At 42.0% G+C, this 16,714-nt stretch overlaps 1 protein-coding gene across 2 annotated transcripts in view; it reads left to right on the top strand.

The window, feature by feature from the left end:
• Positions 1–16,714, top strand: part of DENND1A (DENN domain containing 1A) — a 493,337-nt gene that overhangs the window by 18,512 nt on the left and 458,111 nt on the right. For both annotated transcript variants that reach the window (XM_029062896.2, XM_029062894.2), the window contains exon 2: positions 3,600–3,670. In XM_029062896.2, the coding sequence (XP_028918729.1) occupies positions 3,600–3,670 (71 nt within the window). The remainder of the gene's footprint in view (positions 1–3,599; positions 3,671–16,714) is intronic.

Below are 16,714 nucleotides of genomic sequence, written 5' to 3'. Positions count from 1 at the left end.
AAAAATGCTTGAACCAACTTGGGGGCAGTTTGAATGGAGATGAAGAGCTGGATTCTGGAGATATTGTGTAGAAAGAATTGCCATGATATGTTGACTGATTGAATATAGGGGTTGAGGGAGAGGAGTCAAAGCTAATGTCAGAGTTTAGGGCTTGAAAAACAGGGAGGATAGTGTTGTCAACAGAGATGGAAAAGTTAGATGGAAGAGAGGATTTGGGAAGAGGGGGATGAGGAGTTCAGTTTTGGGTCATCTGCATAGAGGTGGAAGTTGGGTTTGGCCAGGTGAGCTGGTGAGTTCCTCAAGAGAGTGAGTGTAGAAGAAGAGTAGGGGACCCAGCGTGGAGTCGTATGGAACCCCCTGAGGTTAGGGGATGAGTGGTGAAAGAGGAGCCAGCTGAAGGAAAGAAAAATAGTTTCACTGAGGTAGGAGGAGGACCAGGAGAAGGGTACTGGCTCAACAAAACCCCGCATCTGTTATCAGTCCAAGGAGAAGGGGATAGTCAGTAGCATTGATGGAAGCCACAAAGTTGAGGAGGATTAACCACTCTTAGTGCTTGTGTACATATCGATTTATGTATTTCATTAATTCATTTATTTTTACTGTCAGTTGAAACTTTTTTCCCTTTTATTCTCTCATAATGGAGATGATTTTATCCATAAAACATTTATCTATAATTTATTTATACTAATATCTGACTCCCCTTCTGGATTGTAAGCTGATAAGCAGCATAGCTCATTGGAAAGAGCACGGGCTTGGGAGTCAGAGGTCATGGGTTTGAATCCCGGCTCTGCCACTTGTCAGCTGTGTGACTGTGGGCAAGTCATTTAACTTCTCTGTGCCTCAGTTACCTCATCTGTAAAATGGGGATTAAGACTGTGAGCCTCACGTGGGACAACCTGATTACCCTGTATCTACCCCAGTGCTTAGAACAGTGCTCTGCACATAGTAAGCGCTTAACAAATACCAACATTATTATTATTGTAAACTCCTTGTGGGCAGGGACCATGTCTACCAACTCTGTTATACTGTATTCTCCCAAGCATTCAGTATACTACTCTACACAGAGTAACCACTCAAATAGGATTGATTGAAGGTTACATTACTGAAAAATTTCATGTTAAAGAAAACTTGCATCATAGTACATGATTGAAGGTTACATTACTGAAAAATTTCATGTTAAAGAAAACTTGCATCATAGTACATGTGTCTTAACTAACTCAATGCATGTGCAAAGTAGTTTAATTGTAATATTGCATTCTGTTGAGATAGAAGAGTGCTGTTAGGAGAGCTCTTAATTTCCCATTGTGTTATGAAAGCACATTTTGGGAGGACTGAGTGTATTCTGTTTGTGTCTACCTCTCTCCCCTATTAGTGAGCCTGTTGAAGACAGGGATTGTCTCTATTTGTTGCTGAATTGTACTTCCCAAGTGCTTAGTACAGTGCTCTGCACACAGTAAGCGCTCAATAAATACGATTGAATAAATGAATTATATTTTCCTTGAGGGCAGAAATTTTGTCTTGTTCTCATATTGTGTTTCCAGTCACTTAATACAGTGCTCTGTACACAGGTGTGCAGTAAATTTTGATGCTGATGATAATGTAAAGGCACAAGTGAGCCTCTCCATTAGATTGTAAGCTCATTGAAGGCAAGGATCTATCTCTGTATTCTTCCAAGCACCTGGTACAGTGCTTAGTTCAGAATAAACCTTCAGTACTACACTGTAAGCTCGTTATGGACAGGGAAAGTGTCTACTGTGTGACATTGTACTCTTCCAAGGGTTTAGTACAGGGCTCTGCACACAGTAAATGTTCAATAAATATGATTGAGTTGTATTATTGCTTGTTCAGGTTTTCCATTTAATCCATTTGAATCAGACATGCTAGCTTCTGGAGAGCTGGATTCTGGAGATATTGTGTAGAAAGCACTGTTCTGTTGTGCCTGGGAGAGCACAATACAAGAGAAATTAGTGGAGACATATCTTGCCTGTAGTAACTTGAAAATATGTGCTTCATTTTCCCAAGAACTTTCATTTCCACAATTTCATTTGTCCTCAGGAAATAGTGGGGGCTAATCAGTCCCAGTATAGTTGGCTAAATTGGGGCCCCAAGGTGTGACTTGACTCTGTGTAACTAGGGCAGGGGCATAGTCAGGACCAGAACTCAGGTTTCCTGACTTTCCTGCTCCTCAGTCAGTGGTAGTAGTAATAAATAATAATATAATATAATAGCAACAGTAGTGGTGTTTAAGTGCTTGCTGGGGTAGATACAGTGTAGACAGATTGGACCCAGTCTTTGTCCTACAAATGTAAGAGAGAACAGATATTTAAGGAAACTAAGGCACAGAGAAGGTAAGTGATTTGCCTCAGGTTAACTTGCAGGCCCCAGGTTTTCTGACTCCCAGGCCCAAACTCTTCATGCTAGTCTACGTTGCTTCTCTGTGGCATTTATGGAGCACCTCAGTGGTCATTGCTTAAGAGAATACAATGAAGTAGATATAACTCCTGCCCTCAAGGATCTTTAAATCTACACTCCTTTCCTTCATTGAAAAAACTTCTTTTCTCTTAGCCGCCCTCCTCTCCCTTTCCCATTCTCATCTCCACTCAGGTTGGACACAACCCATGACCTCACAGTCTTAATCTCCATTTTCTAGGCGAAATAGCTGAGGCGCAGAAATGTTAAGCAAGTTAACCAAAGTCACTCAGCAGACAAGTGGCAAATAACCCAGCTCATCTGACTCCCAGGCCTGTGGTCTTTCCCCTAGGCCATACTGCTTAAAGGGGAAGGGACAGGGCAAGTTAATTGTAATCTTATAAGAATCAAAATTATTATTTGTAATCAAAACCTGTTTTCTGTTCATCACGCTGCCCTTTTTCAGAAATCTTAATTTCTTCATGTATTTCCCATTCCTTAGGGCTGATGGAATTGCTTTTTTCCCTTCTCTTCTACCTCCCTTGAGAAACATTCTGCGCCGAGCTTCTTTAAATGAAAGCCTCTTCTTTACCCTTTCTCTGAAATAAATGTGCAAGGACTTTGTGGCCTGTTAAAAGCACTGTTACCGCTGTCCAAGTAAATGTTCAAAATATGGACCATATTCCTCCTTTAGGAAATCCATAATGCTTACTTATGGGGGCTGAGGACTGTTCCTATTTCTGAGATATTCCACTCCTTCCCCCCACCCCAAATCTGAATTAATATCAGTTTGTAAACAAGGTACACTGTTGTTCATCTAAGGATACAGCGTATTAATCTACAATCCTACCTCTTCATTTAGGCTAAAGATACTATTCAGGATTTTCTTTAGGCTAAGCCCTCGCAACATCCCTATGAGTTGGTAGGGGCAGGCACAATTATCCCCATATGTCTGTCTCATTTCAGTCATTAGAGCCTTTAAAATGATAGAATACATTTAACCACAGGGGTTCTCTAGTCTTTTTGGCACACCGAGAGGAGCCGGGTTGTTAGGGGGACATTGGGAGCCTGCGAGAGTGTTGCTTTGATCTGGGCTTTCTTTAAAGTCCAAGGAAGGCTTTGGAAAAACTTGTTATAAGATTCTGAAATGTGGAGCCCCTGTCAATAATCACAATTCTGTTCCTTTCTAGGCAAAACCCGGAGACTACATTTGAAGTGTATGCTGAAGTGACCTATCCAGGGACAAGTGGCATTCTTTCAGGTACTTGTGCGTTTGATTGCTTTAAGATATGGCCTGTCAGATATGTTACCTCCTCACAGGAGATAGATGTGCAAACAGGAGCATGTTTATTTGCTTTTTGATTTATCTAGCACCTTTCTGCCCATTTATTCTCAAAATGGATTTTTGTCTTGGCACATCTTGGGAAAGATCAATGAATAAAAGCTCAGGAAAACATTTTCACCTGAAATCCGGTTGTAGTATTGTCAGCCATAAAAAGTGTCACCCTATCCGAGAATGATTTCTGGGCCTCGATTTGGTTCTTGCACTGGCATTTAATGGTTGGCTGGCTTTTGTGAAGGATTTCACTGACAAGGAAGGCGCAGTGGGGAGCTTCCCTTCCCCAGAGGTAAGTATCACATCTAGCGATAGGTGGGGGATGATCCCTCATATGAGAACTGATCACAAAAAAACACATAGTTCCTGGGACCGGTCTGACCTCTGTAGCAGACTTTTACCCACGTAAGGATCCTATACTTGGTTTGTGTCTTGTCAATGTTCCTGATGGTTGATAAGGTGCTGTAAGATCTTTTAAGGTAGTGAAGTAACCGTATCCTAATTGTAGCTGTTCTAGAGATTTTGTGGGTGTTCTGGATTTCCTTAGAAATCGTACCTAAAAGGGGTACACAGAATATCTATTTCTTTGGAGCATTTCCCCAACTGCCCATCATGTCCCGCTCATTGGCTGCATCCTTATTTGATATTTTAGCTACTCTAGAATAACAGGATGATGGAAAATTAATGAAATAAACAACTCACTTTGTTCTGGCTCACTGACTGAATGCATCCTGCTTTCCTGGTCGTACTTGGCATAGTGGATAGAGCAAGGGGCTGGGGATCAGAAGGTCTTGGGTTCTAATCCTTGCTCCATCACTTGTCTTCTGTGTGACCTTGGGCAAGTCACTTCACTTCTCTGTGCTTCAGTACCTCATCTGTGAAATGGGGATTGAGGCTGTGAGCTCCATGTGGGACAGGAAGGAACTCTGTCCAACCCTATTTGCCTGTATCCTCCCCAGCACAAAGTACAGTGCCTGACACAAAGGAAACACTTTACAGATACAAAAATTATTATTATTATTCTGCCCAGCCACATATATTAATTTTTGGCTTAAAAGCTTCCCTGTTTGTTAGAAAAGGAACTGGAAGTTATTCAGTCCTTTAGACATGTGCTTAAGCAAGTTAGGCTTCTTTGGGAAAGTCCTACACTGAAGTCTTTTGTAGTGCAAAGACTTTCAGTGAGGAGGAGTCTTAATTTGTAGGAAAGGGACTGTGTGTATTGCTAGTATCACAAACCACTTGACTTCCCTCACAAGTAATGATTAACAGAAAAGTGAGAGGTGATTGAAATGATGCGCTAACAGTGCTGAGAAACTTGGGTTCTTAGTACCAGAGTTGCCACTAATAGCAGGTGACTTCGCACAAGCTACCTGCTCAATGTCTCTCTTTCTCCCGTCTGAAAAGCAGAGATGAGGGGACTGCCTTTCAGGGTAATAGGAGGAATAACTACTGAAAGTGTGCTTTGCATTCTCATAGGTGCTATAGAAATGAAACAGTATAATGATCTCACTGTGAAGTTAGCAGATGTTTACAGATGGGGAGAGTTGGATTCAGAAGGGAGGTGGCTTTTTCCCAGGAGTGCTGTGTGTGTGTGTGCGTGTGTGTGTGATGTCTTTATAGAGTAACAGTTTATTGAGTTCACTACTTAACTGAAAACTGGCCTCCCCCATGGCAGTTATCTTTTTTAATTTAAAAAAAAAAATCTTATCACATTTCTCCACCTGTTGACTTTTCCCCTCCCAGTTCTTCACTTCTCCTTCAGACACTGGTAATTCCCAGAAAGCACATTTCTGGAATAAGCCTGAATATTCATGTTTGGCTGTCTGGGGTCTGCAAAAGTTGTTCAACTAAAATAAATTGAATTCTCTGATGTTTTGGCTTGTGGCAAGGACAACTAATTGCAAGTAAGACTACATATGCAATACAGAAAGCAGGATTTCTAGCTCCAAACCATTATCAAATGCAAATATATACATATTTAAATAAACACATATATATATATATATTTAAAAGAAAAAGAAAAGCAAACCCATGAGAATTGTAGATGGGGGAGGGGCCAACCTGAAAAACATTTTAGTTTCAAAGCCTTTTTTTTTTTTTTTTTGCTGAGTTCCTCTTTAAGTTCTATAGTGATGAGACTATTTGCAGCTCTTTGCCAACTGGTATAGAATTTTGAATTGTGCACATTTTATATGAAGGGTGCATTGTAAGTGTGTCTGTATTTACTCTGTGCCCCACTGCATAGAGGAAGAAAGGCATACAGCACTGAAGGCAATGAACCTGAAAGTGAGTGGTATTTGAATATTTGTTCTGAGCTTTTTCTACTTATTATTAAGGTTTTTTAAATATGCTTTATGAAGCCAGGGAGGGCAGTTACCATTAGTTAAAATTAAATCACTAAAAATCAAAAATTAAGCAACATCTTATTTGCTGTGGCCATTTATTTACTCTCCTTTTTGAGGCTGACGGATGATTAATTCCCTGTCCAGAGATTGTATAATCCATTGTCACTACCATTGAAGATCAGAGCATCCAATTCATCTTAAAACCATCTCCTTTTCCCTGTGTTTGCACATCTGACCTGCTTCTCTGAGCAGGAGAATCTGTACAAATCTAAACTACAAATATTACACTGTACAGTACTAGTGTCTGGGTGTAATCTTCTCTTTGAAGTTTGTGTCCCCTTGAGGGATTAATTCCCTACTGTGTTGAAGGTGGGTTAAAAAGCACTGAAACTGCTTTGCAGGTTTTTAATTGGAGGGTTAGTACACATTTTGTTCTATGAACCAAAAGAATCTGTGAGAATTCCATTCTTGTTTGTTTTTTGTTTTTTTCTTAGAGTGATGTTTTCACTAAAATCCGTCTTGAAGTTGTTTTCCGAAATGGCTATAGTAAAGACGTTGGCAAATTATTCTGCAAGTGGGTTGCTAAAAGTCTATTAGGTATGCTATTTGTTTTTAAATTGTAATATATTTAAATCAGAGAAATGAAAGATAGCAGCATGGCTTAGTGGATAGAGCAGGGGCCTAGGAGTCGGAAGGCCAGGGGTTCTAATTCCTTGGACAAGTCACTTAACTTCGCCGTACTTCAGTTTCCTCATCTGTAAAATGGAGGATTGAGACTGTGAGCCCCATGTGGGACAGAGACTGTGTCCAACCCTATTTGCTTGTATCCACCCCAGCGCTTAGAACAGTCCTGAGCACATAGTAAGTGCCTAACAAATACCATAATTTCCTCTAGTCTGTGAGCCCATTGTGGGCAGGTATTGTCTCTCTTTAATTGCTGTATTGTACTTTCCAAGCACTTAGTACAGTGCTCTGCACAAAGTAAGTGCTCAATAAATACTAGTGAATGAATGAATGAATGAACTGGGCCAAATGAAATAGATTTGACCATTCCTTTGGTTGATTCCAGTTTAGCTCATCCCACTAAAAATCAGAAGACAAAAGTTCTCTCATGCATTCATTCATTCAATCGTATTTATTGAGCGCTTACTGTGTGCAGAGCACTGTACTAAATGCTTGGAAAGTACATTTCAGCAATAAATAGAGACAGTCCTTACCCAACAATGGACTCATGCATGTTCCCCCCCCCATATCTCACATGTAAATGTGTTGTGTCTAGCTGGCAGAGAACTAATTGGCCCTATGTTGGTGCTTAGGAAGTTTTCGACTGATTGTCCACTGGGCCCCTGCTTGCAGATATTAGGTTTGGAGCACTGAAATGCAGCAAAGGGAAAAATGCTTCAGGAAGCCGAGTGAACATGGCTCTTCTGGCTAGAGGGCTTGGAAGACGCTGCTCTGTTTGCTGAAAGAAGCAGGCCGCGTGGTCCTATGATGAGACCGCTTGCCATGCCTAAGCCGCAGAATGCATTTCAAAGTACAGATTCCCATTTTATTTGGCATCATTGAGCCTAGCCCTGGCACCCTTTTTTGGGTCAGGCAATTAACATTGGGGATAGTGGCAGCACCAGTAAGCATCTGCAGACCGGTTTCCCTTTTTGCCTCATCCAGAAAACTTCTAATGCTCTGAGCCAAACACTGCTTTTATAAAAACAGCCAGATTAAGAACCCTTCCGGAAAGCTAGTTGCTGAACCCAAGGTTCTTTTCAGCCAACGCTTTTAAGAGGAGAACGCCGCCTGGATCTGAGAGGTGTTGAGATGTTAGAGTGCCTTGTGGCTAACTTTGGCTGTGCATTTTAAAGCCAAGGGGGATGGGAAGCTCAGAGCATTTTAGTGTGGTCAGCTAGGGAGAGATTTGTGAGGGGGAAAAAAAGACAACATCCTTTATAAAGAGCTGAGTTGGAGTGTTTTCCTCGCCAGGAAAACACCACAGGCTAGTCTTTCTGTACACTTTCATTGGTCTATTTCAGTGAGTGGTCACCTTTCTGTCAACCCTATCCTTTTCTGTGCCTCTCTGGTTTCCTAGGATACCTGACAGCATTTTGGTGGTCAGTGGTATTTACTGGGGAGATTGAGACTGTGAGTCCTATGTGGGACAGAGACTTTCCAACCTGATTAACTCATATCTACTCCGGCACTTAGAATAGTGTTTACACACAGTAAGCACTTAACAAATGCCATGATAATAACTGAGAATTTACTGGGTACAGAGTACTGTGTTAAGTACAGTGCACTGTGCTAAGTACTTGGGAGAGTACAGCATAACAGAGTTGGTAGACATGTTCCCTGCCTGGAAGGAGCTTTTGGTGTAGAGTGGGAGACAGACAGTAGTAGTAATATTAATAATAATAATGGTATTAAGCGCTTACTGTGTGACAGGCACTGTTCTAAGCATTGGGGTAGATACAAAATAACTAGGATGGACACAGTCCCTGTCCCACATGGGGCTTAAAGTCTTAATCCCCATTTTACAGATGAGGTAACTGAGGCACACAGAAGTGAAGTGACTTGCCCAAGGTCACACAGCAGGCAAGTGACAGTGATGGGATTAGAACCCATGAATTTCTGACTCCCAGGCCTGTGTTCTATCCACTATGCCATGCTGCTTCTCTAATGAATTCATTGTCACATTTATTGAGCACTTACTGTGTGTAGAGCACTGTACTAAGTGCTTGGGGGAGTACAATATAACAATGAACAGACACAGTCCCTGCCCACAATGAGCTTACAGTCTAGAGGATTGTATACCTCTTTCCATACAGTGTGTAAATTCAAGACCACACACCCCCTTCGCTAAGACTACATCACCCACTAATTCTTCTGAAATCCATTGCCTTGCTTCTGAGCACCACCCTACAGAGAAATCATTCATATTCAGTTGTTTTATTTGTTTAATGAGCTCATAGGAGGGCAGAACCTCCCAGCTGTGGCTCACCCATTTTTAAGAAGAAACTTTCCTCTTTTCAGACACGTAGATTACCTTGCTGGTCCAATACATCCTGTGAACTTTTCCCTTAAAATGTCCTAGTAATTCCTGTCACTGAACCAAAGTCCAAAACAAATTCGCATGGGTCAATCAATGGTATTTACTGAGCACTTATTATGTGCAGAACAGTGTTCTAAGCACTTGGGAGAATACAACAGAGTTAGCAGACACATTCCCTGCCCATAACAAGTTTACAGTCTAGATGCAGGGAGATTTAAGTAATCTTTGTTTCAAGGACTGTTGTAGATGAATATTATAGACAGATATGAACGAGGAAAGGGTAACCAACCAATTATCGTAAAGTTAAAAGTTTTCCCTTTCTTGCTATTCTCGAGCAGCTGCCAGCCTTCTTGCTTTTTTTAAAAAAACAAAAAAACCCTGTGGTATTTGTTAAACACTTACTCTGTGCCAAACACTGCACTAAGCACTGGGATAGATACAGTATATGCACTTAGGTTGTAGTCCCAAATAGTCACATGTAGCCCCAGTCCCCCATGGGACTCTCAGTCTAAGGGCTTGGAGGGAGAACAGGTATTTCTTTCCGAGCATTTCAGTACAAGTGGGAACGAAAAAAATGCTTTTGCATTTTGTTTTGCCCTATTTTCTCATTTTTGTCCTCTTTTAGCTCCTAGACTCACCTTTCCTTTCCTTGCTTCTTTTGGTGCAGCCAGCTGAAATTACAATAAATTGCATATTTTTATCTTAATTTTTATTTGCAGCATTTTGCACCCATCACTTTTTCCTGCCCTAATCTTTGCCTTCCAGTTTCTCTTCTGAGGTAGCACTACCCTTCCTTCCTAGGCACCTTCAATTCTACTTTTTTGCAACTTATATTAATATAGATAAATTATGGATATTTACATAAGTGCTCTGGGGCTCAGAGTGGAGTGACTATCAAATAGTTAAGGTATACAGACCTAAGTGATGCAAAAGGGAGAGGGAGTATACTTTATTCAGTTGAATTATATCGATATGTTGACCTTGAGCTGTAAAGTAGGGTGGGAAGGGCAGCAAAACACCCCTTTTATGTGGTTGAAATTTCTCTGGACTCCATGCGGTCTCAAAGTTCTGTTCTCCTGGCATACTAATTGGAAAAAAATTCTGTATGAGATGGAGAATGAAACCTGACCTCCAGCCATTTTTAGGAGGTTGAAGGCAATCAATTGTAATATTTGGAATCATTTTACAAAGATCAAAGATTTCTTGTCTGCTGTGTGACCTTAGGCAAGTCACTTAACTTCTCTGGGCTTCAGTTCCCTTATCTGTAAAATGGATATTAAGCCTGTGAGCCCCATGTGTGTCCAACCTGATTAGCTTGTGTCTACCCCAGCACTTAGAACAGTGCTTGGCAGAGTTAAGCGCTTAACAAAAATACTAAAAAATAATGATGGATTTCTGTGGTACTTAAGGACCTAAACTTCTCTGGTATACTAACTTGAGAACTTAGTTTCAAATGTAAGAATCCCCTGCAAGTACGTCAGAGTGTGCCACATCTGTGCTTGTCTTCTTGTTTGTTGCATTCTGTGCCCCAGCAAGAACATGACTGGCAGGGAAGAGTGAATTCCAGGGTACTGTGCAAACCATCACCGCATTAATCGATTCCTTAGGATCCAGGTTGTTCTGTCATTCCTGATGGAAGAGTTCATCATCAGTGCAAAAACAGAAGACTGTTATTCCCATTTTATTAACCGAGAAACTGAGGCATGAAAAAGTCAAATGATTTGCCCATGGTCTCTCGGTGCCACTCCCCAAATTAATGTAGGTGAAAAAACAGATCGGGAAGCAGCATGACCTAGTGGAAAGAACACGGATAGGACACCTGGGTTCTAATTCTGGCTCTGCTACTTACTTGTTAGGTGACTTTGGGCAAGTCACTAGCACAGGCCTGCGAGTCAGAAGGTCATCAGTTTTAATCCCATTCCACTACTTGTCTGCTGTGTGACCTTGGGCAAGTCAATTCTCTTCTCCATGCCTCAGTGACCTCATCTGTAAAATGGGGATTGAGACTGTGAGCCCACATGGGACAGGGAACTGTGTCCAACTGAATTTGCTTGTATCCATCCCAGCACTTAGTACAGTGCCTGGCACATAGTATGCACTTAACAAAATGCTATTATTATTATTATTATTATTGTTTCATCATCTGTAAAATGGGATTTACTGCCCATTTTCCCTCCCCCTTAGTCTGTGAGCCTCTAGGTGGAACTGGGACCAAGTCCAACCTGATCAGCTTGTATCAAGACTGTAGGCAGGCCAGGAATACATCTACCGACTCTGTTAACTGTACTCTCCCAAGCACTGAGAAACAGTGTAGCCTAGTGGAAAGAGCATGGGCCTGTGAGTCTGAGGACCTACGTTCTAATACTGGTTCTTCCACTTGTCTGTTAAGTCATCTTGGGCAAATCACTTAACTTCTCTGCACCTCAGTTACTTCATCTTTAAAATAGTGATTAAACCCTCCTCCCTTTTACTTAAACTGTGAGCCCTATGTGAGACAGGGACTGAGTCCAAACTGATTATCTTATGTACATATTTGTAATTTTATTTACTTGTATTGGTGTCAGTTTCTCCCCCCCCCCACAAGACTGTGAGCTCACTGTGGGCAGGGAATGTCACTGTTTATTGTTGTATTGTACTTTCCCAAGCACCTAGTATAGTGCTCTGCACACAGTAAGTGCTCAGTAAATGTGATTGAATGAATGAATGAATCTTGTATCTACCCCAGTGCATAGAACAGTGCATGACACAGCGTTTAACAAATGCCATAAAAGTTTAAAAATAGAAATAGAAAGCACTCAATAAATGATTGATTGACTGATATACCCCAACATATAGTACAGTGTTTGGCACAGAGTAAGTGCTTAACAAATACTAACAGGCATTGAGTCAAGAAAAAACTCTGGTTTCAGACTCTAAGCCTGGTGCCCAAGGCATTAAAGCAAGTGATTCCATTAATCACCGTAGTAAACTCTTGGAGTTTGAATATATGATTAGGAAATCAGCAATAGCTTATCATTTGTCTCATCTGTAATTAGTTCTACAGGTGAACTTGAGAAAGAAGGGAAAGATGAAGTGACAAATTTTCTTTTTAATTAGCTCTTTTTAGTTATGCCGGAGTCTTTAGCTGACGACAACTAAAAGACATTCAGCTGTTGAAGACAATAATTCCTATTTTACTTATTGTACCAATCTCTTATCTAGTTTCTCATACCTGTTCTGTTCCTAATGGAGTGGCCAAAGAGCTTGCGCAGTCAAATGATTCCCATTCATATATGTTCGTAGATTCTGAATCTCCTTCTCTCCCTCTGCAACTGGTTGTATACAGTTTTTCTCTTCCTGAGTTTATGCCATAGAACCTTAATCGCTTAACGAATACCATAGAAAAATCTTCTGGGGCTATTTATTAACTTAAAAATGTATTCTAAACAATCAAAACCATCTCCCTGTACACAGAGAATGCCTGCTTGAGCATAAGATGAATTGGTTTAGAAGTTGTTGTTAGATCTCTTGTTTTCAGTGCCTGGAGGTGTTCTTTAAGTGATAGGCAACTACTCTGGCTTTTGAACTTTCCTTGGTCCTAATTCATAGCATATTTTTTTACTTCATTCTTAATATAGCACAATAGATATGCTCTTTGGTTCAGAGGTTTTCATTAAAACAAAAATGTTCTACTGATGATATCACTTGCTTACTTTGCCCAGTGGGGAATTTCAATAAGGTTGCTTGATTTGGGTTATTGGAATTTTCTATTACCATGAAATCTTTTTTTAGGAGAAAGGAAGTGGTGTTGAATTGTAAATGTAGTTTGGGGATAAAAATATCTCACCATGCAACTTCATGGATTTTAGGTAGTGAAAGCAATTTCTGCTACATAACACTGAAATGCCAGAGTTACTTTTTCTCTTGATTTAGAATTTGAATGTCTTTGAGTTAAAGCTCACGGTCCATTTTGCTAAATTTAAAAATTATAATTGCATAAAATGCTCTTATTTTACCAAAAGGCCCTTTCTTCTGTCTTTGCAGTATACTACTCAATACGTGATACCTAAAAACACTGAAAATTACTGCTGAGAAAACAGAGCAGATTCTACAGTACCATTCATTTGGGTTCCACTGCCAGTAGTGATTCTTTTAAAAATACTTTTTATTTAAATGAAAATATTTCTTCACTCACCAGCTGACGGCATGTACCGTCTTCCTACCAGTTACTTTTTAATTTCCAGGAGTCAGAGTACTTGCAGTTTTGTAGCTTCAGTAGAGGGACCGTAGCGATGAACAAAATCATTGTAGTTTTTATTTCAAACACAGCTTTTAAACCGTTGTGGAGGGAGGAGGGAAAGGTCAGTCTACAATTTGACAAACTTTTTATCTTTACCCTAGCTAGAGTTGAAGTTTTCTTTTTTTATCATTTTCTCTGGTCCATCATTTGATACTAAATGGACCCCAGTGCTCTATCCGAGGACCATTTAACTGCTTATTTTTGTTTGTAGGAATATGATTATGTTTTGGGCCAGAAAATACCTCTAAAGTAGCAAAGCCGTCATTGTTTAAAAGATGTTTCCTAGCAAATGATGATGGTTTTCATCCTGAACCTGTCTTCAGTTTTGCCTAATGGATTATTTGTCTGGGCTCCCCAGCAACCGCCTTTGCATCCTCTAATCATTGAATACCACATTGTAACCAGGAGAGTTCTTGCTTTTCTAAGTCCCACCACCCTAGCACCTACCTCAGCCTGTTATTGTGGGCTCTTTGATATGCTGCCATCACCTCAGGTTCCGTGGAGGAACAGAACTGAATATTCATTCATTCATTCAATAGTATTTATTGAGCGCTTACTATGTGCAGAGCACTGTACTAAGTGCTTGGAATGAACAAGTCGGCAACAGATAGAGACAGTCCCTGCCGTTTGACGGCCTTACAGTCTAATCGGGGGAGACAGACAGACAAGAACAATGGCAATAAATAGAGTCAGGGGAAGAACATCTCGTAAAAACAATGGCAACTAAATAGAATTGAGGCGATGTACATTTCATTAACAAAATAAATAGGGTAATGAAAATATATACAGTTGAGCGGACGAGTACGGTGCTGAGGGGATGGGAAGGGAGGGGGGAGGAGCAGAGGGAAATGGGGGGAAAAGAGGGTTAAGCTGCAGAGAGGTGAAGGGGGGGCGGTAGAGGGAGAAGGGGAGCTCAGTCTGGGAAGGCCTCTTGGAGGAGGTGAGGGTTAAGTAGGGTTTTGAAGAGGGGAAGAGAATTAGTTTGGCGGAGGTGAGGAGGGAGGGCATTCCAGGACCGCGGGAGGACGTGGCCCGGGGGTCAATGGCGGGATAGGCGAGACCGAGGGTCGGTGAGGAGGTAGGCGGCAGAGGAGCGGAGCGTGCGGGGTGGGCAGTGGAAAGAGAGAAGGGAGGAGAGGTAGGAAGGGGCAAGGGGATGTAGAGCCTTGAGGCCTAGAGTGAGGAGTTTTTGTTTGGAGCAGAGGTTGATAGGCAACCACTGAAGGTGTTTAAGAAGGGGAGTGACATGCCCAGATCGTTTCTGCAGGAAGATGAGCTGGGCAGCGGAGTGAAGAATAGACTGGAGCGGGGCGAGAGAGGAGGAAGGGAGATCAGAGAGAAGGCTGATACAGTAGTCTAGCCGGGATATAACAAGAGCCCGTAGCAGTAAGGTAGCCGTTTGGGTGGAGAGGAAAGGGCGGATCTTGGCAATATTGTAAAGGTGAAACCGGCAGGTCTTGGTAATGGATAGGATGTTTGGGGTGAACGAGAGAGACGAGTCAAGGATGACACTGAGATTGCGGGCCCGAGAGACGGGAAGGATGGTCGTGCCATCCACGGTGATAGGGAAGTCTGGGAGAGGACCAGGCTTGGGAAGGAAGATGAGGAAGCTCAGTCTTGCTCATGTTGAGTTTTAGGTGGCGGGCCAACATCCAGGTGGAGACATCCTGGAGGCAGGAGGAGATGCGAGCCTGAAGGGAGGGGGAGAGGACAGGGGCGGAGATGTAGATCTGTGTGTCATCTGCGTAGAGATGGTAGTCAAAGCTGTGAGAGCGGATGAGTTCACCGAGGGAGTGAGTGTAAATGGAGAACAGAAGAGGGCCAAGAACTGACCCTTGAGGAACTCCAACAGTTAAAAGATGGGAGGGGGAGGAGGCGCCTGCGAAGGAGACCTGGAATGACCAGCCAGAAGCGTTAGTTCGGGTGTGGGGAAGGGTCATGCTCCGAAAAAAAAACAATGAGGTGGGTGGTGGTATCCATGTACTTGCCTAAGAGCCCTACTCCAGGGAGTTATGCCTTTGCAGGTAGACAAAATAGAGAAGCTGCATGGCCTAGTGGATAGAGCACAGGCCTGGGAAATCAGAAGGACTTGAGTTTTATTCCTGGCTCTACCACTTGTGTGCTGTGTGATCTTAGGTAAGTCACTTGGCTTCTCTGTGATTCAGTTGCCTCATCGGTAAAAAGGGAATTAAGACTGTGAGACCCATGTGGGACATGGACTCTGTCTAACCTCGTATCTACCTCAGCACTTAGAACAGAGCCTGGCCCATAGTAGGCCCTTAACAAATACCATTTTAAAATAAAATAAAAAATACTTCAGTGAAGAAGAGGCTAGATTTCACCCTCTGATTTCTCCTTTTGTTTTAAGCAGCAGTTAATTACAGTCCATTTCCATAGACCTAACCTCTGTCCCCTCTTCTCCCCCCCCCCCATCCAAAATAAACAGAGGTCTGCTTTTCAAGGGAACAGTGCCTTGGATGCTCTACCTTAGCTTGGGCCATTGAGAGGGCTGTGACTGGGTATTTGTCATCCAGCCTGGGTCCCTGACCCACGTGGGGCTCATGATCTCAATCCCCATTTTACAGATGAGGGAACTGAGGCTCAGAGAAGTGAAGTGACTTGTCCAAGGTCACACAGCCTTGGGCTTTTACACTCCCCTCAATCTTTTAATTCTGTTTTTAGAGTTTAAGCATGAAGTCTTGTTTCGGGCAGGGAAAATGTCTATCAACTCTGTTATATTGTAATCTGCCAAGTGCTTAGTACAATGCTCTGCACACAATAAATGCTCAGAAAGTACAATTGATTGATATTAGTCAACAGAGGGAGTGGAAAAGCCAGAGCCACCAGCCTCCTAGGGAAGTAGCTGTCTAGTCCTAACCCCAGGCGAGTCAGGAGGTATACTTGGGAAGCAGTCTCCATCACAACTCCCTTGGGTCTGCCCAAATCAACCTAGCATTTTCCCACCTTTCTATTCCCAAATCAACAAGGGCCAAATATTATCCCCCGCTTCACTGCCTTGAGCATGATCCTGATTAGAAGCAGACAGGAACCATGAGTTTATTTACTTTTTTTTTTTAAGCTGCCATCAGATTTTTGGGTGCAGTCATGTCGGTGTATCACTTGGATCGAGTCACTCTCTTCTCCTTCCCCGACTTTTACCTGGGTTTCTTCATATGTGAAGTGAAGATGACCTCTTTGCTGTTACCACTGTTGTGACTGTAATCAACTAGCCTCTGAGTGAAAAAGGTTGAACCTGAATAGGGCAGTAAGGCTGAAATTCGCCCAGATGGGGCATTTGATTA

Source organism: Ornithorhynchus anatinus, chromosome 4 (assembly GCF_004115215.2).
Source record: "Ornithorhynchus anatinus isolate Pmale09 chromosome 4, mOrnAna1.pri.v4, whole genome shotgun sequence".
NCBI lineage: Eukaryota > Metazoa > Chordata > Mammalia > Monotremata > Ornithorhynchidae > Ornithorhynchus > Ornithorhynchus anatinus.
The sequence above is the reverse complement of the archived record's forward strand: the minus strand, read 5'-3'. Positions and strand labels throughout refer to the sequence as shown.